The 25,719-nt window shown below is 38.5% G+C and overlaps 3 protein-coding genes across 7 annotated transcripts in view; 2 read left to right on the top strand and 1 right to left on the bottom strand.

The window, feature by feature from the left end:
• The window catches only part of adgrg4a (adhesion G protein-coupled receptor G4a), a 382,000-nt gene that overhangs the window by 61,403 nt on the left and 294,878 nt on the right, over positions 1-25,719 (top strand). The gene's annotated exons all lie outside the window — the stretch shown is intronic.
• On the bottom strand, positions 514-5,423 carry rbmx (RNA binding motif protein X-linked). Of its 4 annotated transcripts, none has more exons than XM_061048383.1 (9): positions 5,270-5,423; positions 4,539-4,645; positions 4,284-4,449; positions 4,011-4,151; positions 3,690-3,807; positions 3,455-3,583; positions 3,287-3,372; positions 855-2,504; positions 514-656 (listed from the first exon to the last, which is right to left on the bottom strand). In XM_061048383.1, the coding sequence occupies exons 1-8, from the start codon at positions 5,376-5,378 to the stop codon at positions 2,188-2,190; spliced, it is 1,173 nt and encodes a 390-aa protein (XP_060904366.1). In that variant the 5' UTR covers positions 5,379-5,423; the 3' UTR covers positions 514-656; positions 855-2,187. The 4 variants fall into 4 exon arrangements, with proteins under 4 accessions (XP_060904366.1, XP_060904370.1, XP_060904368.1 ...); XM_061048387.1 differs by having other exon boundaries at positions 855-947; XM_061048385.1 differs by having other exon boundaries at positions 4,011-4,124.
• Positions 12,944-21,543, top strand: tm9sf5 (transmembrane 9 superfamily protein member 5). 2 transcript variants are annotated; one of them, XM_061048381.1, is made up of 18 exons: positions 12,944-13,202; positions 13,671-13,738; positions 13,875-13,968; positions 14,080-14,207; positions 14,316-14,445; positions 15,039-15,166; positions 15,333-15,447; positions 15,579-15,658; positions 15,762-15,867; positions 16,355-16,405; positions 16,791-16,923; positions 17,375-17,494; positions 17,603-17,660; positions 17,835-17,994; positions 18,121-18,272; positions 18,387-18,498; positions 18,675-18,846; positions 20,548-21,543. In XM_061048381.1, exons 1-18 carry the CDS (start codon positions 13,065-13,067, stop codon positions 20,613-20,615), a joined length of 2,013 nt encoding a protein of 670 aa, XP_060904364.1. In that variant the 5' UTR covers positions 12,944-13,064; the 3' UTR covers positions 20,616-21,543. The 2 variants fall into 2 exon arrangements, with proteins under 2 accessions (XP_060904364.1, XP_060904365.1); XM_061048382.1 differs by lacking the exon at positions 16,355-16,405.

Here is a 25,719-nt window from a genome sequence, read left to right as displayed (position 1 = left end):
GTTAAATTAAACTTGGTGTCAGGAAACGCTACTAAGGAACTGACATGCATCATCTCACTTAGCTACTGTAAGAATAATCCTTAATGTGAAACATTCTTATGCAGGGTTATTTGATAATCAGGCAATGGCATTTACAGTGTAGTTAAATAATGTCATTAGGTCAAGATAGGCCTTGTTTTCTTACAGCATTGAAAATTGTTTTACCACTATATATATATATATATATATATATATATAAACCCTTACTAGACAAAATTGAGATACTTTTAGGAAGAAACCATTGGATTTTTTCAATTATGTAATCTCTAATTGCATTAAGTTAAACATGCTAATTAACCACCTTTCAGATAGCTAAAAAAATGATTGAAATAAAAATTCCTGAAACAGTGAGATACCACAAACTCCTAACTCACTATAAAAGTGTTACAGGTACCTATTTCAAGAGTATAAGTGTCCTTCTAAAATCATTATTTCATGATTTAAAAAGAAAAAACTAAAACACACAAAAAAAAGCTCTTTTAAAAAATCTTTATTGAAGAGCACCAGAAACACTAAACTTGAGCAAGTCCCCACTTGTGTTCTCCCAACTCCTGCCACGCATTTCCGCTTGGAGCAAAGATTCTACGAGCACTCTCAACAGACTCCTGTGCCAGAACCTGGAAGTAAAAATGAAAATGATTGATAGCATACTGGTCAACAGTTCAATTTTACAATAAAATACATCAAAACCACAGCTATCTGATAAACACTGTTGTATACAATAAAGAACAAATTGTGCTTATAACAATGTATCATATTATTACCATCATTTTCTAAATTAGCATGAAGTTACAGGAAAGATCCACTGAACACACCTGCACTTTTGTGTTGCAGTTTAATTGGTCCAACAACTCGAGGACACAATTCAGGTAAGTTCCAAGGTCAGTTGCCTTGGAGGGTTGGTTATCCTGCAATGAGAACATAATATTAACTTTTTGCCCTTCACTAAATTTTGTATTCATTATACATTAATAATGTTTATATATTGTGTGGTCCTTGGTCCGACTTAATTCGCAACAGTGATCGTTTCCAGTTCGGTCGTACGGATGGCGTTCTTCCAGAGGTCTCCATTGTTTGAAATGGCATGCTTGAAGGATGTATTTTGGTACTCAAAAGATGGCTCTCAATTAAACAGATGTCTTTCAATTTACCAATAAAAAAGGCTTACAAAAATCTAGTAATATTAAGTTGTGATGTAAAAAAAAGTCACAGTTTCCTTCATCCCTTTACTGAGTTTGGACGACTGGTAAGGCAAAGGGTCAATGCTGCAAGGGCTCATGTTTGCAAAATGGCTGTTAAGACCCTCTCTTGAAAATGGACGAAACTTCTTGGGAGGTTGGCGCCGTTTTAAAATGATTAGCTCATTAAACGCTCTACAGTGAAAGTCACATTCAGTTGACATCCTTTTTTTGTCCTTCTGAGGCAATAGTTGTCTTGAATGTCACCCTTTGAAGGGAGACTGCAATACAGGTCAATGAGAAACTCATTTACAGATGAGAAACAAAGAGGTTTGCTTTGCTTACCAGCTGCTGACTACCAGTCGAGTTGCATTTGGTTGTTGTTGCCTTTGGTTTTGACGTTGCATGCCATCAAATGGCTCTAGGATGATGGATCCATTTCCAAGGAACTACATCGGAACATTTTGACAGTAACATTTGCCTGACCCTTGAAGCGTCCAAGCGATGGCACATTTGTGTTAAGCATGAACAGAGGTCACTCGTCTATTTTTAATAGCACGAGCAGAGTCACCTAAGCTTTACAGGAAACTTGGAAACATCAAGTCGTTACTCAACATTCATATTGCGGCCCCTCTTAGTGTTTGATAATTGATGAGCAGTGGTTAAAGTTCAACTAAAAGCTTTATTTGAGTAGGAAATCCAGACTTGTAGTTCATTGCAGATTCCAACAGCACTGAACGTAAAAACTAACACTCACTTGGTAACTGTACTGTTACATGAGTAATAGAAATACTAAAAAAAATAAACAAACTTTACACAAAAACTTGGGAAGTCAAGACACATATTCAAAGCTAAGCTTTATACTCCACAGATTTAGACAAAGCTAGTTTGTGTTGTTAGATTTCTTCTAAAACACTTGTTAAATGTGCACGGAGAGAACGTCTGCTTTCATGTGGTTTTCAAGTCCAGTTCAGTATCTGCTGCGAGACATTCCTCTATCGGGTCGATTGCCACCGCGGCCACCGCGTGGCCCTCCACGACTTGAGCTGCTGTATGAATCACGAGGAGGGTAGCCTCTCTCAACAGGGGGAGCTGGGCCCCTTTCCTGCCTGCCCATTCGCTCACCACGACTAGGTGGATATGGGTCACTCCGACTGCTGGGGTAACTGTCACGACTGCCATAGCCTTCCCGGGAACTGCTGCCATAGTCATCGTAACGACTGCTTCCACTGCTCCCACCATAGGATGGTGGGGGGGCCCTTGAAGGTGGGGCGCTGCGAGAGTTACCTGCAGGGTCAATGGGTCAGGTAATTGGCAAAGTTCCATTTATACATTTTTGCACTGTCAAGTGCTAATTCTTTTTTTTTGCCAACAGAATTGATTCTGTGACAGATAAAGATTTAACTGAGGTAATGTTGAAATGTCCAATTGGGTAAATTATCTTTAAGTTTCAGTTCATACGAGCAGTAACATATCCCAGCGCAGGGAATATATGGGCACTGATAACCACTTCTGCATGCCATTGATTTGAGAAGCCATTTTTCCTTTTGAGCTCCACGTGTTAGAACTGAAGGTTAGGACGAGGTTTTCATTGTTGTCTTCAGGTTTTTCTGAATTTTACTCCTTGAGGGAGTGCTTTGATAGGTAACTCATACAGAGTCAACAGATATTTCCACAGACTTAGGAGTTCCTTACGGTTGCAAACTCTCCGGGCCAAATATTCTGCATGACATTGTGACAGTTTTTCTTTATCCCCTGATTGCAGGGACACTAAAGGCTGATAGTTGCTGAGCTTTTGATAGCATTTGTTCGTTTTTTCAAATTTGCCAATCGTTATATTTTCAAACACAAGAAAGTATGGAACTTGTATTGCTGTGTAGAGGGATGCCGCCAAGGGAAAGAAAACCTTTTAGATAGAGTGCCTGAGTTGCTGTTCTTCTGGAGAGTGAGCGTCGTATAAACGGAGATTGTTGTAGTCAATGCTGGGATTTTGTGGATTCTTTTGTGCAGCTCTTCTTTGCGCCACAGTGGACATAGGCTGTCATTACAGTTATGGAGTCATATCTTACCGTAACCATCATATGAATCTCTGTAGCCACTGCTGGGACGGTCCATATATCTGGGTTCTCGGCTTCCCCCATAACTGTCACGTTCGCTGCATTGTACAAATACGTTAGTTTTAGATTAAATAAAGTCTAAACGCGCATCTTCATTCTCTTAGTTACCAATACTTATACCTGTATCCTCTAGACATTGACCCATAGTCATCCCGGGAGCTGGAATTGGAGTAATCTCTGTATGAATAATCTCTGGGTGGAGGTCCATAGTCCCTGGAATCTCTAGAATTATAATCCCGACTGGAGTAGCTGTAGAAGAGAACAACATTTTACTACTGCACTGAAAATAGTGTTACATGGTAATTGAAAATCATAATACATCGACCTAGACGTAACTACATTTGGAATGTCCTACCTATCTTTTGAGTTGTAATGGTCATCTCTTGGTGATGGATAGTCATCCCTCCTGGACATCATGGAGTCTCTGCGAGGTGGGGGTGGACCATAGGGATCCCTGTCTCTTGACATGGTGGCTGGAACACACAAAAGATTTGTAAACTGGCTATTCAATCATAAAATAACACTGAGCAGGCAACTTGAAGAGCTAGATAAGTGAAAAGTGAATGCTATAAATTTGCTGACGTGTCATTTAGGCGAGTACTTTGTTAATATAACTTGCACGTGCCTATTATTAGTTTTAGGTAAGACAAGACCCAACACATTTCCCGGTACTTACGTCTGTTCATGGGGCCAGATGGGGCAGACCTCTTTGGTGGGGGACCTCCATTACGAACAGGGGGTCCTCTCTTCATTGGGGGTCCTCTGGATGACATTCCTTTAAAGAAGGGTTCTACATTCCCTGAATTATCATAGTAATCTCCACAGACAAGAAATGCAAATATTAATATTATAAATTAAGTTCAAAAGGGAGAATTTGTGAGAAAATTAAATGCCAAAATGATGCCATTACATCTTTTTTTACAATCTCGATGATAAATTTTATAATCACCTCTTGGTGGAGGGCTTCTCATACCGCTATGACCTCCCCGAGAACCACGGGGGCCTCTGGGTGGACCACGGCTACGGGAGTGCATGGGTGGGGGTCCTCGCCTGCCAGAACTCTCAAACTGGGGTTTTGTAGCCTGCTCCACTTTGATTGGCTTGCCATCAAGAGACTGTGGTGAAAGAGTTAGAATTACAACGATGACAGCAGTTTGATGATGATGATGATGATGAAAGGTGGTGGCTTCACAAGAAAGAGTACCTTTCCATTCATCTCACGAGCTGCATCCTTTGCATCAGCTGGAGTGTCAAAAGTAACAAAAGCAAAGCCTCTTGATTTGTTTGTTTCACGGTCCTTCATCAGAAGAACTTAAAAGAAGGAAATAGAATGAGAGAGTAAAATGATTAATAATTCAATTCAAAGTTCATTGTTTCTAAACCTTTAACAAATGTATCAAATCAGGATTGTCGATTCCTGATCACAAATACCCAATGCTGCTATTGTATGTAAATGTGAGCCTAGACCAGGGGTGGGCAACTGGCGGCCCCCATCAACCCTCAACGTGGCCCTCGGGTCAATTTTTACATATCAATTAAATGGAGACATGAAGAAAAACATCTGCCATGAAATCATGAAAACCAGAAATATGTCCATAATCATATTTAATCACTGGTATATGTTGAAGTTAAATTTGAGACATTATTGACTGTAATCGTTTTTACATCCTACAATTTGGCCCCCTGGCAGTGAGAATTAAATGAATGTGGCCCTTGCTGTGACCACAGTTGCCCATCCCCTGAACTAAACCAAATGTGAAACAACAAAAAATGTGATGCCTTTACAGTCACACACGTACACATCTGGTACTCATTACAAGCGCGAAACAGCAAATATTCGGCCTTTTAAGTATAGCTGCATTTTCATTTCTTCAAGGTTTAAGCTATGGTACGAAGTGGGGGGGGGGGGGGAGCAAAGAGTGGTTGTAAGCGCACCTTCCACAATCCTGCCATACTTGCTGAAGTACTGCTCCAGGGCCTTCTCGGTGGTCTCGGTGTTCAGTCCACCGATGAAGAGCTTTCCTGGACGGTCTGCCTCTGCCATGCTGCCAAGTCACAAACCTGCAACAAAACGAGGCGTGTCGTCTCAGTACATAAAGCAACTGCCTATTGGCGCGCAAGTTCAATCTTGTTTGGTGTGTAGTCATTCATGTTGCGTTTACCTTCAGCTGGCGAAAGTCTTGAGCTGTTGAACGCGCAAAATGGCGATGAACGTGCCAGCAGCTGCAGCTCGTTACTTTGCTGACGGTCGCTAGAAAAGAGGTCAAGCTACTCGCGGTGATAAAAAATATACAAGAGCCCACAAGCTACTATTAAAATGTAAAAGGACGACTAACATGCAATTAGTTTTATGGACGCTTACAACACTATGTAGCGGCTTTGTGTATGCTCTGGCGTACAACGGGTTATTCTTGTTATTCCCCTCCCTTCCTTTATTTCGCCTGCTTCCGGTGTAGGCGGGTCGTCGTCGTTACGTCTTCTTCGTCGTTTTTATTAGGGCAGCTTTTATCTTTTGTGTAGCATTATCACCATCTTCTGGACTGAGTGAATAAAGACTTTATTGATCCCCCCCCACGGGGAAAAATTTTGTGTTACAACAGCTCTAGAAAACAGGAAGCAGGAATATAATTATTAAAAATAACAAGAAGTTAAAAATCAAACATATTTACATCCGTTAAATAAAGGGTGAAAAAAATACAATAATAGATTTATTTTGCACTTTTTTGAACTTATTTTCCTTTGCATTTGTCTTTGCATTTGTTGTAGTAGTTTGCATTTCCTTTTGAATGTGCAGCATTTCTATATATGCTGCGCGTTTTTCTAAATGTATGTCGTTTCATCAGTTGCTGAGCGTGTGACCCCCTACCGGCCACCGTAGAATGATCCTCAGGAGGAAATGTATCGCTACTCAAGTGTATTAAAGTTATTAAAATAAGCCCCCACCTTTTCAGCTGCAACATTCAAATGATTTACACTACACACGAATGCTCAAGTAGATTAATCAAACAAAAAATTAACAATTCTGCAACGTGAGTAGGCTACTCCTTTTACTGGTCATTCAAGTAGGCTACATGATGATAATACTTTTGTAATGTTACATGAGTCCATTTTAAAATGCAGACTGTTTACTAATACAGACTATTTACACAAGATAGTTACTGCCCAAGTGGCCTACTCTTTCATTGTGGCATGGAAACAAATAGACAACACATTTTTTAAATCCTGAAGAAAAGCTTAATATGTCACATGAGTGCCCTTCACACTAGCTCTGATGTCATCAAACCATACCATTACCTTTCATCAAAGCTGCTTCTATTTGAGTTCAGATTTAAAGAGAACCTTTCATAACAGATGTTTGTAAGAAGGACCTTGTGTTGGCAGTCTCTGGACAGGGCCAATGTTATTCTGCACAGTGGAGGACAAACGAGACAATTAACTATGAGATTAACATTCATCTGATTAATGATGATTAGGGCAGTACATGTTTCTGTTTCTCATGTCAGGTTATTTTTGATAGAGGAAAATACCCAGTTCTGTGAGGTTTTTTTAAAATCACTAAGCACACATTCACTCTTTGCGGAGTTTAAATAGTCATTATAGAATACTATGCTGGAAATGATTCCTTAAAGATCTGTTTATAAATGCTGCATCACCGACTTGCAGTGCCCTCTTTCAGCCTTTCAGCATGGTTTAGACCAGTGGTTCTCAGCTGGTCGAGCCTCAGGACCCACCACCAACTCATTCATGAAAAATCGCGACCTTCAGATATTTTTCAACCAATCAGATTTGTTCAACGAAAAATTGTGCATTTTGGACCTCAGACAGTAGAAAATGTGACAGAACAAAACAAACATGTTGGAAAAAGTGCTTCATAGACTTTTTAAAACAATATTTTTTTCCAGGCACACATTATCGACCCATGAAAATGGCTTCGCGACCCACTTTTGGGTCCCGACCCACCAGTTGAGAAACACTAGTTTAGACTATATACATTCCTTCACAGATTCTTAAATCCTATTTTAGCCGAGCGGCCTAATCCAAAGGAGTTATTTGTGGTATGCCACCTTACAAATGGGATGTTTCCATCTTGAATTGAAACCTTTGGAATGGTTGTCATTTCTGCAACTTCCTGCTTGCACAGTATGAAAGCAACAACATTTATTTATTTTCACACATCTTTCCATTCAGTTGTCAGCTGGATTGTATTAGTATCAGCTAATGAATGTACAAAATCACTTGAAATCACTTGATTTATTCAACAGAAGCCAACAATCTCAATTACTACCTCTACCATATATATATATATATATATATATATATATATACATATATATATTAAACGACACCTGCAACTTACCTTACTACAGCTAGATGAAGATCTGCATTCAAAGTTTTACTTGAAGCAAATGTAGGCACCAGCACCTTTGTATCATAGATATTGAAATTTACAAACAACATTTTAGTCATGTACGAGCTTTAAATATAGGTCAGTTAGCCTAACCTTTAATGTTTTTATTGTATTAAATTATTTGATTAAATTATTTGATTTTTTTATATAATTCGAAGGTTATTTACTATATGATCCTCTTAATTGTAGGCCTGATTATTGGCTAATGAAACACTAAATGAAGTACAGTATCCTTACTGTCCTAAATTTTGCACACATGTAGCTCAAAGTTCTTGATGCAATTACTTTAAGCATAAACTGGACAAATAACTGGTCAGGCCAGCAGGGTATCACAGATACAGTGGCGATACAGTACTGTATGGTGGTGCTATATGCAGTTGTAGAGTGTCTCCTGTGCCAGAAGCATGTTGTAGCTGGAACACTGAATAAAAGGAGCCATCGTTCACAACCTTTTGCTCTACGTCGTTTTTCACCTGAGAGATATTACATCCCACTATGTTCTGTTAGACACAACAAACATGATTGGTGTTGAATCCAAGCAGGGGTATCAAGTTATTGAAATCACATGACTTAGCTGATGTGATGTCATAAATCATGGAGAATCACCAAACACAAAGTTCCCCCCCATGAAGTCCACTTTAGTGACATAGGATTTCAACAAAATCAATGTTAAGGATATAAAACTGTGATACATAAAACAACTTTTCCTATTGTTTTCTATATGTTAGTTATGTATTTGTGCATCAACTGATGCAAAAAGATTGTGAAAAGGTGTTGAAATAAGCAATCGTTGGTCATCCCACTTTAAGAAAGGTTGTTAAAGTGGGACAGCATGAATGATGTGGGACAGTTAAATACTGTGTTATTTAATTGAGAGACTATGCCTTTTTGGAAATACCCCACATTTTTTTGAAGTTTGGGCTTCATTTATTTATTTTGGTTTAGGATTCAAAACATTATCCTGAGTTTCCAATAGGCTAGCTTACTGTTTAGCAAACTAGCTACAAGAATAACTAAGTCAAATGAATAGATTTTAGTCACATTGATAAAAAATGTTTTATTTACAAACCATTTAATTTTGTGTGTAGAAAGAAATAATTGTGCATATAATACAATCTTCTTTTGGTTTGCAGCTTAAAGTTAAGGAGGGTATTTGAGTGCACATTTCATTTGTATACATTTGGTTTTCAGCTTATCTAAAACTCGTCTTTTGAATATTTGCACTAAAAGTCTTTATTCTCATTTCTGCTTTGTTCTGCAACTCTTGCACAGCATTTACCCTAAGGAGCCTAAGTGTTTGTTTGCTTGTTTGTTTGCATTTTACAGTATGGTTAGGGTGTTTATGGGATGCTACTAGTTATTGTCTGCCTGTCTGATAAACACAGCAAAGACATTGTAGGCCCTCTAAATTATTGAAATATGATTGTTTTTGGTAAGTTTGCTTTGTATAAATTAGAATATTTTTTAGCCTAAAAACTAGTGTCCCAGATTTAAGATGGTGCTCACCTCAATCAGACAATCCACACACTCTGATAAACAACATTCCTGTCCCCAACAACTGGAAAGACATGGATCTAGCAGTTAGGGTCTCTGCAGAAATGACATCGTGCATTAAGACAGGAAAGGCTGACTTATGCGGTTTGACAGTACAGTATCTAAACAGAATGAATTCAATTCCTTAAGGTCGAGATTGGTTAAAGAACTTTATGGCATGCCACCCTCTCTCCTGCCGTATGCCTGAAGCAACATCTTTGGGTAGAGCTATAGCCTTCAACAAAACCAGTCGGGGAGTTCTTTGACAGTCGGACCAATGTGATGAACAGGTGACAGAATGAATATATTTCATAACATTAATAAATGTAATGGCAACTATAGATTGTCGAAGAGTTAAGTAAATGTCCTGTACAAGAGACTGGCCCATTTGTTTAGTTATCAGCCCAAATTACCAAATTATTTACAGTTCTTTAGTTATGTAGTTAGTTACAGTTACTCAAGGCTGATTTAGCATTGCTTGTAAAGCTTAACGATTCTGATTTTCATCATGGCTCTTGACTTTGTTTTATAGGTTCAAATTCCTTACGAACATGATTTATAATGTTGACGAAACAGGTGTCACAACAGTGCAGACACCAAAGCAAGTTGTGGCGGAAAAGGGAAAGAAATAAGTGAGGGCCATCACATCTGCAGAAAGAGGAGAGCTTGTGACTGTGGGCTGTGCAGTCAATGCTACTGGCAATGCAGTGCCTCCCATGTTCATCTTCCCAAGGGTTAGATACAAAGACCATTTCATCACAGGAGCACCTCCAGGATCAATTGGTACCTCCACCAGATCTGGCTGGATAAATGATTTTTTTTGTAAAATTCCTTATACATCTGGTTCAGCATACCAAGTGCTGTTCTGACCACCCCATGCCTTGATAACCTTGAGGCCAATAATAGACTGAGTTCACTGGATTTAGCAAAGAGCAAGGGGATTATTATGCTCACAATTCCATCTCATCTCCTGCAGCCTCTGGACAAGAGTGACTATGGTCCATTCAAGGGATATTACAACAGAGCTCTTGATGGTTGGATGAGATCTAACCTATAGGCAAAACAGCCAACATATACCAAATCACTGGATGTGTGAATGAGGCTTTCATGTCTTTAATGACACCAAGGAATATCTCTTCTGGATTCAAGTCCACATGGATTTTCCCCTTACCACAGAGATATTTTCTCTGGTGCAGAGTTTGAACCATCCATGGTGTCACACAGGCAAAACCCTGAGATGCTATCTGCTTCTGAAGATGATCCACCCATGGCGTTGTTCTTCAACATGTGGGACAGATTCACTCTTCCAACCCCCTGGATATGTCTCCCACTGAAATTCTATTCTTACCCAAAAGTCAGCAGCCAATGGGGCGCTGTTGGTGCAGTGGGTAGTGTGCGCGTCCCATGTATGGAGGCTAGTCTTCCAAGTGGGCGGCCCAGGTTCAAATACAACCTGTGGCTCCTTTCCCGCATGTCATTCCCCACTCTCCCTCTCTCCCTGATTTCCATCTCCATCCACTGTCCTGTCTCTCAATGAAAGCACAAAAGCCCAAAAATACATCTTTAATTAAAAAAAAAAAGTCAGCAGCCAAGAGCACAGACAAAGAGAAAGCGGATGAAGACAAGGATCCTGACTGATACACCTGAAAAGAAGGCAATCGAAATGGAACATGAAAAGAGAAAAAATAAATAGAAGGGGAAAGAAGTAACCAATGTCAAAGAACAAGGAAAGCCCAAGAAGAAGAAAAAACAAGAAGAAAACCCCAGTGTATACAGCAGCTCTGAGGAGAGTGATTTTCCCATCTCACTTGATGACACTTCTGAGTATGAGAGCTGCCAGGATGAGAGTAGTGAACCAGACATCTCAGATTTGTCAGCTGATGACTTTTGTCATCATGAAGTTTGCGAACAAATCCAAAAGCTACCATTATATTGGCTTGGTTGAGAGCCTCAAGGACAATGATGTGTTTGCAAGACTCCTCAGAAGGGTCCGAGGGAGCACTGACAAAGAGAAACCCAGCTTTGCATTCAAGGAGAATGATGTGGGATCTGTCCCACTGAATGAAGTCCTGAAGAAGCTTCCTAAACCTCAAAAGGTTGGAGGAAATGCAAGGAGGGAGCAACAACTCCCTGCAACCTTGATACATAGAATGTTGAATAGTCATTTTCTTCTCAGAAGTTCAAAACTGTGAACTGTTTAACAAAATTAGAACTGAAACTACTGTAGGGATTTTTTTCTTCTTCTGCCAAACACGTGTTTGTTTGTTTTTGTTTTTTGATATGTGACTGGATTTTCACTGGATTGACACCATTTTGTGAAGATATCTTTTGATCCTCAAAACTATGTTGGTGGTCCTTCTGCTTGGAAAAGTACATTCCAGAATTTATTAAAACTATTGTTCATAATAGAAAAAAAATTAACGATTAAATATAATATAATATTAAAGTTTCATTGGTCGTTTTTGTGTTGTTTGAGGTAGCTTTAAAAAAGTATTAACATTGTTTGGAAAGGTAAATGTATGATTAAATTATCTTTAAAAAGAGGTAAGTTCTTTTTTTATTCATACCTGCATTAAAACTTGAAAAACAGGATGGTCAATTTACCCCTATAGATGGCTCAATTTACCCACTGACTCGGATCAACTTACCCCTAGCCTGGGGTAAGTTGAGTCCCAGGAACACTTCTTTTCTGAGGTCATATTTTCATGGCTCTTTGTCATAGATGCATTCTTATATTTTCAATTGATAAGCAACATCCCAAATTAAAATTAGATGAAAATAATTGTCTTTGCCTTGAGAACCACGTCTAAAAACTGGCTCAACTTACCCCACTCTCCCTAAAAATAATGGACTATTTTCCCTGTGACACAGTATCAGAAAACTTTCTTCTGATTTGACAACTTGGAGATTTCACAATAGCAGTGTTCATATTGTGTATTGTGTTCATATTGTGTTCATATGGATCTTACAGAAGTTGAAATTTCACAAATTTTCCCACATAAGCCGTATCCCCTGTATGAGCACCTCAACAAAATGTACTTGTAAAGTATGTACTAGTTCCGGTTAAACTAGTCAGGGGTCTTTTACATGGACTTAAAATAAAACAGTAGTCTATCTGGTTATAGTATCTGGTTGTAGTTTGTCCGGTTTACTCGTTTTTTCTCCTCCTGCTTCCACCGATCACTTATATTTTGATGTAGGGTCAAAAGTCTATCATAACCCGCTCTTTGTTTGACCGGTTTTCACGTTTCACACGTGGATCTTAGAGACAGAAACCAACGATGTTAATGGAGGAAACGATAAGCAACGTCAGTGTAACTTCCACGGTGTCAAAAACGTCAAGACGGCCAGAAGAAAATATGACGTCCGATTTTTTATTTTCAACATAAAAGCATAGTGGTTTATGTGGATATGACATGTAGATATGTAGTGCTAGTGATCGTCCTCTTAACACGTTTTCATAAATATAGCTCTACTAAAATGCAAAGTGCGAATTTTATACCAGCTATAAATGTTTGACTCGTTAATAATTAAAAGTTGATGAAGAATTGGTTTTTATTTCGAAACTAAAATAATTTCATTTCCGGTTACTGCTTTGTGACTTCCGCATAGCTTGACAAGGCTGGACGTCACGGATGCTGGTTTGCCAGACAGGTTAGCTCAGCTGCTGCAGTCCCCTGTAGAAAGACTTAGCCAACAGCTAGCAAACAATCATTTCCACCAGGAGAACAACTCTCCTTTCGAAACAAGATTATCAAATCTTAGGGAAAAACCCGTGCCTGGGATAAAATGAAGAAGCGGATACACTTTGGTTTTCTCCTGGTTTATTCTCTAGTCTCGTATTTTTCGTTGGGCTCGGCGTTTTATCTTCCGGGTTTAGCCCCAGTGAGTTTTTGCGAAGACGGCAAAGGTGGTGAAGATTGCCAGGTATGAGGATTCTTAAAGACTCACAATTCTTGTTATAGGGTGGCTAATGTGATAAAGTAGGCATTTTGCATACCCAATTCAATGTGTTTACTTCCTCTATATTGCTATGCAGGCACTGTTTCTTTGGGCCCCGGCTATGACTTGGAGCCGAAGCTCTGCTCCCAATGATTAGGCTTTGCCAATCTTTGTTGACATTCACTGATATACTGATGTGTTGGTTTCGATTAACTTATAATTAAATTGCTTGTATGTTTACTCTGTTTCAAATAATGATAATATTTACCATTAATAGTGTTATAAACTAATAAGTAGCCACAGCAAATTAAAATCTTGTGTTATTAGTGTTTGCTTGCAATTGACTCTTTGTTTAATAACATTGTTTGTATGAATGGTGCAGAACCTGGTAAATGCTCAATACAACACAGATTCTGTCACTAAATGTTTTCTTTCATCCTCTTTTCTTTTCAGACAGCGATTGAGCTGTTTGTCAACCGGTTAGACTCTGTGGAGTCAGTCCTGCCTTACGAGTATGATGTGTAAGTAACATTTAGTCTGTTTTTTGAATTCATTTAATGTCATGTTTGGATTATTCAGGCTTTTTTTTTTTTTTTTTTTTAAGATTGAAGTTCAATAGTATCTTCTCATTGTGTGTGATCCTCTGTACATTTTAAGGTTTGACTTTTGCAAAGATGTCAAAGAGAAGAGGCCGTCTGAGAACCTTGGACAGGTGCTGTTTGGTGAACGAATTGAGTCTTCACCATACAAGGTGGGTGTTCAATAGAAATCTGCATAGCCTTTATTAAACTGCTTATTTTTTACACTCCATACAAGTTTTAAATGTATTTTGCTGATCAAATCTGACTCGTCTACCCCTCAGTTTAACTTCAAACAAGATGTGAAATGCAAGGCAGTGTGCACAAAGGCCTACAAGAAAGGCAACCAGGAGGATGCGACCAAACTGGATTTTCTCAAGATGGGAATGCAGTTGAACTACCAGCATCACTGGTTAGTGAAACACAGATAAGTAATGACTGCCAGGGGGTATCACACCCTGGCACACCCTTTATTCAGCATGACATTTGTGGCATTAAAAAACAACATTTTTTTTCTTAGGATCATTGACAACATGCCAGTGACATGGTGCTATGATGTGGAAGACGGACAGAAATACTGCAACCCAGGTTTTCCAATTGGCTGCCTTGTTACCACAGACGGCAGAGCTAAAGATGCTTGTGTAATCAATGTGAGTTGTTTATTCTGTGTGTGAATGCGTACTTTACCTGAAATTAGGCCTACTTAATTGGTCACGTGCTTGTTGAAGTGATTCCAATTCTGTTTTCCAGGATCCACATTACCAGTGTTTCAGAATGATATAACCTTTTGTTTTGTTTTAATCCTCCTAATAATAACTTGTGTTTTTTAATTTTTTTTTAATTTTTTTTTTTTTACATCATGTTTGATTTAGTAAAAAACTATTACTTTGAGTTTTTATAGAGCGCTAAGCATTATTGAATAGAAAATTAGCCTCTGATTTACAATTAATGGCCAGTCAAAGTCTCAAATAGTATTCATTATTATTTATCGTTTCACCATGAAACAATATTTCATGTAAATAATGAATGTTTACTTACAGCAAAGTCATAAACCTAACCAGAAACATGATTTCTTTATTTTTTTAATCAATTGGTCCAGGCTACACAAGTACAGAATTGTACAACTGACATGTAGTGATAAAGAACATCATAGAAAATAATAACTCCTTGAACCTAGAGATGTTTGTTTACATATTGTCCCCTGGAAAGTTCAAGTAAATAACATGCAGATTTGTGTTTTCAGTCCGAGTTCAACAAGAAGAACACATTTTATGTGTTCAACCACGTGGACATCAGGATCACTTACCACAGTGGAGCGTCAGAAGGATGGAGAGGGGCTCGGCTAGTTGCTGCAACTCTTGAGCCCAAGAGGTAATTGTGTTTGGTAGTAGGATGATATGATGCTATCGTATATAGATTTAGGTTTTTATTAAACTCAGAATGTTGCAGTTGAATAATTGACCATCCAAAACTAACACTAACTGTATTTACTTTCTGAATTGATTCTGATTGATTGTGTGTTTTCTATGATCAACAGTATTAAACATGCAGATGAAAAGAACCCGACCTGTGAAGGAGGTAACCCAATGGAGGTCCCTGGGGAGTTTGACAGTGATGTGTCTGTAGTCTATACATACTCTGTCACATTTGAGGTAGGCCTCCTAACTCTGTGACCAAATATATAAAACAACTTATTCTATGTAATTAATATATAACAATAACTATGTTCTAATAACATGAAGTGTGAAATCTGTTTTTTTTTCTACTTTTACTTCTGTAACAGGAAAACAATGATATCAAGTGGGCCTCTAGGTGGGACTACATCCTGGTCTCAATGCCTCACACCAACATCCAGTGGTTTAGGTAGGGTGATCATCTTCACTTTGTGCACCACATTAACACTCTCTACCTTTCATTCCCTGGGTCTTAACATTTTTTGAATCGATATTTTGTCTTTGTTGTTCAGCATCATGAACTCCTTGGTCATTGTCCTCTTCCTGTCTGGCATGGTTGCCATGATCATGCTGAGAACTCTGCACAAGGACATTGCCAGATACAACCAGGTGGACCAGGTAAAGGCATTGTTGAGCTCTCTGACAGTTTGAGCTGATGTGTGCATATGAAGCCCTGATGTATGGCTTTAAGATGCCGTTGTTGTACATAAACCAAAAAGGATAGAACTCTTAATGGTACAATATGTCGGTCAATAGTTGATGTGTTACTTGTGTACTGCAGGGCACCATGTGGCCACCTTGCAAATAAGCTATTCAAAGTAGCTAGCACCCTTTCTATAAAAACCACATCACACGGGGAGCCGCCTTATTTATTGTTGGAATAAAGACCTTTTTCTTAACTTTATGTAGTCAGTAAACCTTATAGTTTATTAAAACATGTGATTGTTACTAAAAAAAGATTAGAAGTTGAGGGTTTCACCTGGCTGTATAACAGATCTACTTGTCATGTTATCAAGGTTAAATGGCTAGTGCTTGTCTGTGAAATATCCCCAGCACACTGCGTGCAGAGTACCCAGAGTTATCAATATTTTGTTACACTTCACAGGCAGACTTGATAAAGCTTCCCTCGTCCAAGGAAAAATCCTCAGTTCTCTATGTAAGCTTGTCCAAAGCTGTTTTGAACAAAATATGCTGCGGTTTTAAAATCAGGTGTTTGGGTGTGTGATTGCCGCAAGCAGGCACATTGGAGCAGTATGTAAAATGTGGTGTGGTCCTTGTATTATTTTTCTGTTTGTGGTTTTAATGTGCAAGTTTAAAGAATTGTCTCATACTTTATGCTGAGGAGTTTTTCTAACCATTTCTGAAACTTTTTGGTTCACTTGGCTCATTCTTCATTTTGTTTAGCTTTGCTCTTGCACATGTCTAATAGGGAGATAATATTCACGACTTGGTGGTTGGTTAACCTTTCGCTTTTATAGCTTGCATATGAAGTGTTTGCTTGATTGTGGCTGTTGACACATGGCTGTCTGCCTCCACACCAGGAGGATGCACAGGAGGAGTCGGGGTGGAAGCAGGTGCACGGGGATGTTTTCCGTCCCCCAAGGAAAGGCATGTTGCTGTCTGTATTCCTCGGACAGGGCACACAGATCTTCATCATGACCTTCATCACTCTCTGTGAGTACGACTTCACATTAGAGTGTGATTCTCATTAACACCTATTATTAACCCTCTTTTCCATTGAACTCAATCACATCTCATTTTCTTTGCACACAAAATTGTTAGAGCAATTTATATAATGTTATAATTGCACTTAATGGCTCCCTCCTGGTTGGTAACTGAAAACCAATTATTAATTTCACATTATTAAGTCAAGTTCATGAAACAATAAAACAGAAAGCGTGTGAACATTTATAATAAATGATGTGCACCTGAAAAACACGAGTAGAACATTATAAACAAAATGAAAGGCATAACATTTGTCAAAACAATATTTGGTTTTACTGGCTGGCGCTATAGTACAGAGGCTTAGGGGTAGGATTAAAAGTGAATTGAGAATTCATTATGGGCTATGCAGAAGTTGTAGTAGGTGTGAGTGAGTGTACTGATGCCTGTTTGTCCACTGCAGTCCTGGCCTGTCTTGGTTTCCTGTCTCCTGCCAACAGAGGGGCTCTCATGACATGCTCTGTGGTCCTCTGGGTGCTGCTGGGAACACCTGCTGGTTATGTGTCTGCTCGTCTTTACAAAAGTAAGAACCCGGTGAAAATGGAGCTGCAAAGTCAAAACAGAGTCTGTCACCATCTGTGTGATCTTTCTTATCACGATAGCCTCATCAATCTCTGTTTTATGTTCTCAGCTTTTGGAGGTGAAAAGTGGAAGACGAATGTGTTGCTGACAGCGCTCTTGTGCCCAGGGTAACTTCACTCTCTGAATTTGCTTTGTTTTTTGTTTTTTTCATTTAGTGCAATCGTTATTATACATTTCTGCTCTGCTGTTGCTAGCTACTTTGCCTTTGGCACCTTTTTTGTTCACGGAGAACAAAATATCTTCCCCTGCCTCATAACCCTTTGTCCACCTCCTTTCCATAGAATTGTGTTTGCAGACTTCTTCCTGATGAACCTGATCCTTTGGGTGGAAGGGTCCTCAGCAGCAATCCCCTTTGGCACTCTGGTGGCCATTTTGGCTCTGTGGTTTGGAATCTCAGTGCCCCTCACCTTCGTCGGTGCCTACTTTGGATTCAAGAAGGCTGTGAGCTAGACCTCCTTTTTTTATTTTATTTACATGTTTTCTAGCTTGAAACATTTGATTGTTGACTTGATGTGTGTCTGTTCACGAGTTTAAAATCACTTCTTCTCCTTTTCTGATCCTGTGCAGGCTATTGAGCAACCTGTGCGAACAAACCAAATCCCTCGTCAAATTCCCGAGCAGTCATTTTTTACAAAGCCCATTCCTGGTATTGTAATGGGTGGTATCCTGCCATTTGGTTGCATCTTCATTCAGCTTTTCTTCATCCTCAATAGCATTTGGTAAGAAGCCAGGAATGCGGGCCGTCCAGTTTGTGTCTGCCATTGTCTTTTGTTAAGACTTGAGGCCTCGAGGATAAGGTCAACTCTTCATCCTGTTTGCCTTTTCTGTTTTAGGTCTCATCAAATGTACTACATGTTTGGATTCCTGTTCCTGGTTTTCATCATTCTACTCATCACCTGCTCTGAGGCCACAATTCTACTCTGCTACTTCCATCTCTGTGCTGAGGTAACCACCCCAAAAACCTGTTTTCACAGCACATACTATTATTATCATGTAATAGTCCTTCTTTAAATAATCTTTATTAAAACTACAAATCATCTTAAGTACCAGCCTCAAAAATCTTGCTTCCAAATATATATTGAACATGTCATACTGATGTCTGTCATACTGTGTGTGTCCAGGACTACCATTGGTGGTGGCGCTCCTTCCTGACCAGTGGCTTCACAGCAGTCTATCTGTTTATCTATGCTGTGCATTACTTCTTCTCCAAGCTACAAATCATTGGAGCTGCCAGCACCATCCTCTACTTTGGATACACTTCGATTATGGTCCTTATCTTCTTCCTCTTCACAGGTGAGCCTTTGCGTTAAACTTCAACTTCCTGCTTGTTTTGTTACAAAGCAATAACACCTGTTATCAGTGGCTTTTATTGTTAGGCTGAGTTTTGTAAAAACAAGTCTTGATATAGTCGGTTACTGTTAACTGTATGTAAGTTGAAAAGGGTGTGCAGTGTGTGTTAAAACAGATGACATTAGCTGTGTTTACTTTGCGCAGTATTTGTTAGGGACCGCTCCCTCCATCAGCTCCGCTCTCCTGCTAAGATTCAGGACCTTTATCCTGGTCTGGCTATATAAAAACCAGGAAGTTGTCCAAACTGTTTTGCAGGGTGTTTTATTTGTCAAAGATAAGACGTGTCCTTTTTATTTGGTAACTCGTAGTACAGACGCACTGTGCAGTATTGTGTAAAAGAGCGTTGATATGGCAAGGGTTGAACCGCCAAGTTGTTTAATGTTAAACAGAGACACTGAGGAAAATGAACCTCATATGTTCAAAGTCCCCCCTGGTCAGATTCACTTTTGCAGACGGATCTTGGTCAATGTTGTTGTTTGAGGTTTACTGTTTGACAAACCAGAATCTAGTATTATCAGGTATTTCTTTTTTATACTGTAGATACAGGCAACACAATCACGTAGTGTCACGGATGAGACCTACATTCATCCAGCTATAATTGCACTGCAGGCATATTAAAATAAATGCGCTTGTGCTGATGTTTGCACACATCTACACACACACACACATGAACAGAACATCACGGCTGCTTTTTTTCTCCATGTACAAAGAGACAGCGATTGACACATGTTGACATGGTAACGGCACTCTCCAGCCCTGTCCAGCTCTCTTGCCCACACCCACTCATATAATACTTAGGGCTGTGTGTTAGTTCAGAAAAAGGACCTCGTGCACGGCCTGATTATCAGCCTAGGCTTTAATGTCGCCCAGAATTATAGCGCTCTCCATGATACTGGATGATCATGGCACTTTTTTTTCTGCTGTTGTACCGTCATAAATCCAGATAACAGTTAGCCTGTAGCCCTACTTGACACTATCTTCAGACAGAGCTGCAAGTAGCAAGGGGAAGAGATGTCAAAAGATTATCACTTAGAAATAATCCACGCATTCAAGGAAAAGACGATCACTTTCCCTCCTTGCTTCTAGTTTGGATCTATATAATCCTAAGCTCTCTCATTCCACATTTTAAATTGCGTATTTCCTTGTCTGTTTTTTTTTTCACCTCTTCCAAACTTTGACGACAACTTATTTCTGGATTGGTCCCCCACTGAGCAGTCAGATAGGACTTTTTATACTTGCATGAAATTTATGCTGGATTTTGACCAATCTCGCTTCTAGATATGAGGGGAAATGTTCTCTCTCTCTGACAAACTGAAGTGCTGGTGATGAAGTGTCTGCTTTTTTGTGAAGATTTCTTTTACCATTTTCTTTTTAAGTTATAAGTTGAGTTAAAGTTTACAGGTTTTACAGTTTCACACTTAGTTTTTTTTTTTGTGTCTGTGCTCTCTGAGAAAGTGTTTGCACCTTGTGGTTTTTCTTTTTATTTGTGCTTTACTCAGATGTGCCTAAAACAGATTTCCAAAGGCCGTTATTCCCACATCGATTTTTTTAAGTTGTCCAATGTGATCGCAGGAGTTGATGTTATAATTAATTATAACAACATTATTTTTCAAACCAGTCCTCTCACCTGTCTTTTCTTCTCAGGTACAATCGGCTTCTTCGCCTGCTTCTGGTTTGTAAATAAGATCTACAGTGTGGTCAAGGTGGACTAGAGGACCAAGGGAGAGACTGACGCCTTGCTGACGCAGTACCGGTCGCCCTCAGAGCTGGCTGTGTGATTAAGTGGTCCAAGTGGACCTGAACTGAAACCATCACTTATCATAGAAAAGACCTGAAGAGCAGAGCCCGTCCTCTTTTGTGCTTTAAACTTATGTTGCCGTTTTCTTTTAAAAAGTATATATAATTTTGTGTTCACTGTCGAGCAGTAATATTTTGAGTGGCTCCTTGAAAATCAGTGTGGGTTCCAATGGTCTAGCTGTTCTAGTTTGTTTGGGTGGGTTTAACAAGAAGAGGTGAAATGTTTTTATTTAAATTTTCTAAAGGCAGTAAAATGTTCTGTATTTTGCTTTTCTATTCCCTTATGGCTTAATGTTTTGTTTTTCATTACATGTACTGATGATGAAAAAAAAATGTGTGTACATAATACTGTATAGAGAGTGAGCGAGAGAATGCTACTTAAAGATTGTCACCATAATGAATCCTTCTGTAGTTTTCTTTCTTTTTTTAAGGCAAACATGAGGCAATGAATCCTTCATTAACAGCCTGTTTGTAGGTCAGACATTCTATAAAACACTGACTTTGATATGATAACATGTCCATCGTTTTGTATTTGACGGCTTGCTACATTTAAGCTTGTATAGAAATAAGCACTGCTGTATCATACAATATTATGTTACAGTGTGTTGTATATGAAGGATCATTTTTCAGTGACTTGATGATTTTGTTTTTACAACAGTAGGGATCATAGTAAACTTCTTTCATCAATAAACTGGTCAGGTACATGTGTACTGTTGAGATTCGCAGATTGAGACGTCAGCCCTGTCACTGTTCTGATTGGTTTCCCTCAATTAATATGATGCAAGTCAACCTGCTCATCAGGTCTTTGTCCCAACTGCCAATAAAAAAAAATTCCAAGTTAAACTTTATTCAAACTTGATGTGACATTACAACATAAAAAGACATTACACTGAAAATAAGACTGGTAACATTTACAAAGCAACATTTTTTTTTAATTGCAATTTTGTGTACACTGTCTTTCATAAACACTCCGAGTTTCTTTTGAGAATTTGGTCAAATCAGACAATGATCAGAGCAGAAGATGATCAGAAGTGAAAGTCCAAAAACACAATCAAAAATAAACACGATACATGATACTGGATCATTTCAGATAAGTATCAACATGTCCGTTAATCAAAGTAAAGGAAGATCTGAAATAACATTGACTTGATTGTGACAGATGATTTTAAGTCCATCTCATGAAATGCAGAGCAATTTAACATTTAAAATATAAGGATTCAACATAGTGTCGATGAATAAGGTACGTCAATGAAGGCATATACAAAATGAGCCTTAAAAAACACTGGAATTTAGGAGGAATATTTAGATATGTTAATGTGTTTAATATGTTGAAACTTAGTCTTTGTTTGGTTTATTTAGAATGTTAAATGTAATCAATAAGATGAACGTAGTCCTACACATATCATTATGTTTAGTATAGTTCAGACTAATATTTGTTGTTCTCGCATTTGCCCAGCAAATGGTGCTGTCTGTTTCACGATATCCACACTTCCTATGATTGTGCCAGGGTTTATTGAAGCAGAGAACAGAGAAGGTACGGCAAAAAAATGTTGTTGTGTGAAAGACCATTGCTACATGCGACATTTACTGGACGACTACTTTGAAGGTTGCATATTATACCTTTCGACAAGAACTGTCAATTACAGAGTACAGAGCGGCAATAACAACCAATGCAAAGTCATTTGCAATTAATATGTGAAAATCACTTTATCAAAGGAGAAAAAAATAACGTCTTAAAATATAAGGTATACATAAGATATTATTTACTGTTATTTTCTTTATATTATTTTAAAACAAACCAAGCTCATTCCTCTCCTTTTGAAGTTAAATTTGTTTTTTATCTGTGCCCCTTTGGTTGTTTGATATACTTCTGTTCATTTACATAATGTCAGAATACTTGTTTGTACATTAGGTTTGTACCTATAAGTGTCTTGAAAAAATAATTATAACCAACAATTTATTTTGAAATTTCATGTCATGTAAAACAATTTTTTAAATGGTTCTAATGAGTCGTCCCTGACTTGCGTAGCCTATGAACTAAAATTCAATAAATCAATATCACAAGAGAAAGATTGACGTTCTTAATATCAGCACTATAGTGTGATTCAGTCAAAGATAACCACAGCAGGAATTTTACAACTGAGTTTTTAAAAATACATTTCAAACTTTCCCTTTTACTTTTTTTAGTGTGTCAGTGTTTAAAATATAACAAATAATACATATATACTTATATATTAGCCCGTTCTTTTAAGCCTGCTCCAGGATGTAGGCCTATGTTTGCCAATTTTATCACAGTAAGTAAAAAAAAAAACACAAAGAGAAGGACCCAAGTGCAGCAAAGAAAAATATTTAAATAAACAACAAGGGAGAAAAATAGAAAGCTTACTCTTACAGTATGACCAAAAATCAAACTCACAAAACAATGTCAAACAAAAAATCCAAACACAATTGAAAAAGCCCAAAAGAGCAGGAGCTCGGCCCCAGTACAGAAACAATGGAAGGGCTGTAAGCTATTCTCATCCAGCTGCTAAACGTATCTCTTCAGGTGTCTGGCCCCACATGTCTAAGCTGCATTAACGGAGGTTTGAAACTTCAGGATGTCTTTCACACACTTTGCCGTTGGAACTTGCTGTTGTACAGTCTCTGCTATGGTGTCTGAGCCTCAGTGATACCCTTTGAAATAGGTCTTTAACAGGTATAATGTATAGATTTGTTTGATGGCTTTGTGACGTATCTGTGTCAAAAATGTTGAGATATTTTATTAAGTTCGCAACTGATGGCATTCATGTGAAGAACATCAATGAGTGTGTCCTGATCAACAGATCCAATGTTTTGTAGATCCCTGCTCAAGGATTTGTCTGCTTTTACACCGCAGGTCACACCGACCCATTCACATCCGTTCACACACAGATGGCAGAGGATGCTATTTATCATCAGTGTTAACTAATCCATTCATACACATTTACACGCTGCTATTCTATTTAATGTCACCCTGATGGAGGTTTTTCTTTTTTTCTTAATTTGTTCGGGTGAAAAAGTTACTTTTAATAATTACTATTATTCATGCCAACTTCTTTTGACAGTTCATGTTAGTTTTAAAGGAAGCAAAATGCTTGCACCTATAGATCATTTTGCATGAAATACATTTCAGATTTAGATTCACTTACATTATCCTCAGTTATTTCCACAATGATGGACTCCTCAATCTTCCTGTTATGAAGAAAAATCCAAAAGAGTAGGAGACTCCAACAGTGACAGAGTCAACAGATTGATTAGGTTGAACCAATTCCGATCACTTACTGGTGCTACCCTGGCAGGCCACATGACCAACACATGTCACATAACATTCACATAAATACTTCACGGCTATATTAACCCAACACACACATATGACATCACACCATGATTCAGTACTACAGTGGACAGTAAGATAGGAGTCTGCAACACTGGTGACAAAAGTCACACTACTACATACGTTATCTTCAAGAATAAAAAGCTTCCACTGTTTGCACCCAATATATAAAAAATCATTGAACACAACTATTCCACAGTTTGTTAATCGTAAATTAAGTCAAATTTAAGATGAAGTAAATCCCTTCTGACAGAGACAATCTTTCAGCACCAAGTACAGCGCATATTTACCTTCTCTGTTTAATGGTTCAGGACTGAATTTCTCTATTATGACAGAGCAGACAAGAACCTCCTACCACACAGACTCTAACTAAAGTACATTCATCAACAGAATTTGAAATTCCAGGAAATGGGCGCAACAGAGAGATGTGCCCGCAGGACTGTCCCTTTCTGGTGCCGGTAGCCCAGTGGTAATATCCGGTACCCGACGTACAGAGGCTATAGTCTCCAAGCGGGTGGCCCGGGTTTGAATCCGACCTGTGGCTCCTTTCCTGTATGTCATCCTCCACTCTCTTTCTCCTCAATTACGGACTATATCCTCTGTCCTATCTCTAAATAAAGGCAAAAACGCCCAAAAATGAACCTTTAAAAAAGGAATGTCCCTTTCAAGTCTTGCTCTCATCTCACCAGCAAACCAGGATGAATGACTAAAGCAAATAAAGTCAAGAAGTGTGAAGTGTTTTTTTTTTCCAATACAAGATATTTCAGATTTCAAAAATGCATTATAACAGATATAATTAACTGAGTATACTCTATGACTTCTTATATGATGTCAAAAACTGCATGTCACAATTTTTTCTCTGTGGTGGTCTCTGCCTTATTCCCCTATGCAGGCTTAGTTAACCTGTCTGTGTTTCTTCTCTGTAAGTTGAACATGATTTCTGCTGCCAGTCGCTGAGCATCTGGGCCTTGAGCTCTTAGGACATGAGCTCAACCCCATTTATATTAACCTGATGGTTGCTCTCTTTTATTCCTCCTGGACTCATCCCAGCCATCACTTATTTGTCTTTGTTCTGATTTTCTTCACAACACCCCACACCTCATTACATCAATATTCCATATGTACATCACTGACTTGACTGACTGACTGACTGACATACACCATATTTGCATTTAAATCTTCAGTTGTTCACTCTTTAAAATATACGTACAATTTGCAGTAAACCATTGTGTCCTTCCTGAATTTGTCATGGCCCTTCAGCCAGGTCATGATTACTGCTGCTTACCTAAAAAAAATAAATTGTCATGTCCCTTTACATAGGAAAACAAATCCTGCCACCTGCTGGCCGCTGTTGGAACATCATAAACAAGTTGGCAAATGCAGAGTAAGAGGCTATAATGACAAACATCTGAACGTCAATTGCAATTAATATGACATTCACAGAGTGATTATGAAAGGAGAAAAAATATGATTCAGTTTCACTGTTGTTTTCATTACTACTATCAACACAATGGCATGCTCATTATTCTCTTATAAGTGCAGCCACATTCAAATCCTGCTCTGAATTTTGACTTGCCATAAACCAGACCACAAAGCAAAAAAGAGCATACTAAGAGGAGACAGTAATTGTAAGAATGAAACAGTAGTCCTTCCTCCCTGTTTTTCCT

The sequence above is a fragment of the Labrus mixtus genome, chromosome 10 (genome assembly GCF_963584025.1).
Source record: "Labrus mixtus chromosome 10, fLabMix1.1, whole genome shotgun sequence".
NCBI classification, from domain to species: Eukaryota; Metazoa; Chordata; class Actinopteri; order Labriformes; family Labridae; genus Labrus; species Labrus mixtus.
Note: the sequence above shows the minus strand (reverse complement) of the source record. Positions and strands in the feature narration are given on the sequence as shown.

Excerpts from the sequence above, each read along its gene's own strand:
- tm9sf5 (XM_061048381.1), top strand. The coding sequence starts at position 13,065 with ATGAAGAAGCGGATACACTTTGGTTTTCTCCTGGTTTATTCTCTAGTC. Across the intron at positions 15,659-15,761 it reads ACCAACATCCAGTGGTTTAG|CATCATGAACTCCTTGGTCA; the intron begins GTAGGGTGATCA and ends TTTGTTGTTCAG. Across the intron at positions 15,868-16,354 it reads GATACAACCAGGTGGACCAG|GCAGACTTGATAAAGCTTCC; the intron begins GTAAAGGCATTG and ends TACACTTCACAG.
- rbmx (XM_061048383.1), bottom strand. The coding sequence starts at position 5,378 with ATGGCAGAGGCAGACCGTCCAGGAAAGCTCTTCATCGGTGGACTGAAC. Across the intron at positions 4,152-4,283 it reads GAGAAGCCCTCCACCAAGAG|ATTACTATGATAATTCAGGG; the intron begins GTGATTATAAAA and ends TTGTCTGTGGAG. Across the intron at positions 3,373-3,454 it reads TCAATGTCTAGAGGATACAG|CGAACGTGACAGTTATGGGG; the intron begins GTATAAGTATTG and ends TGTACAATGCAG.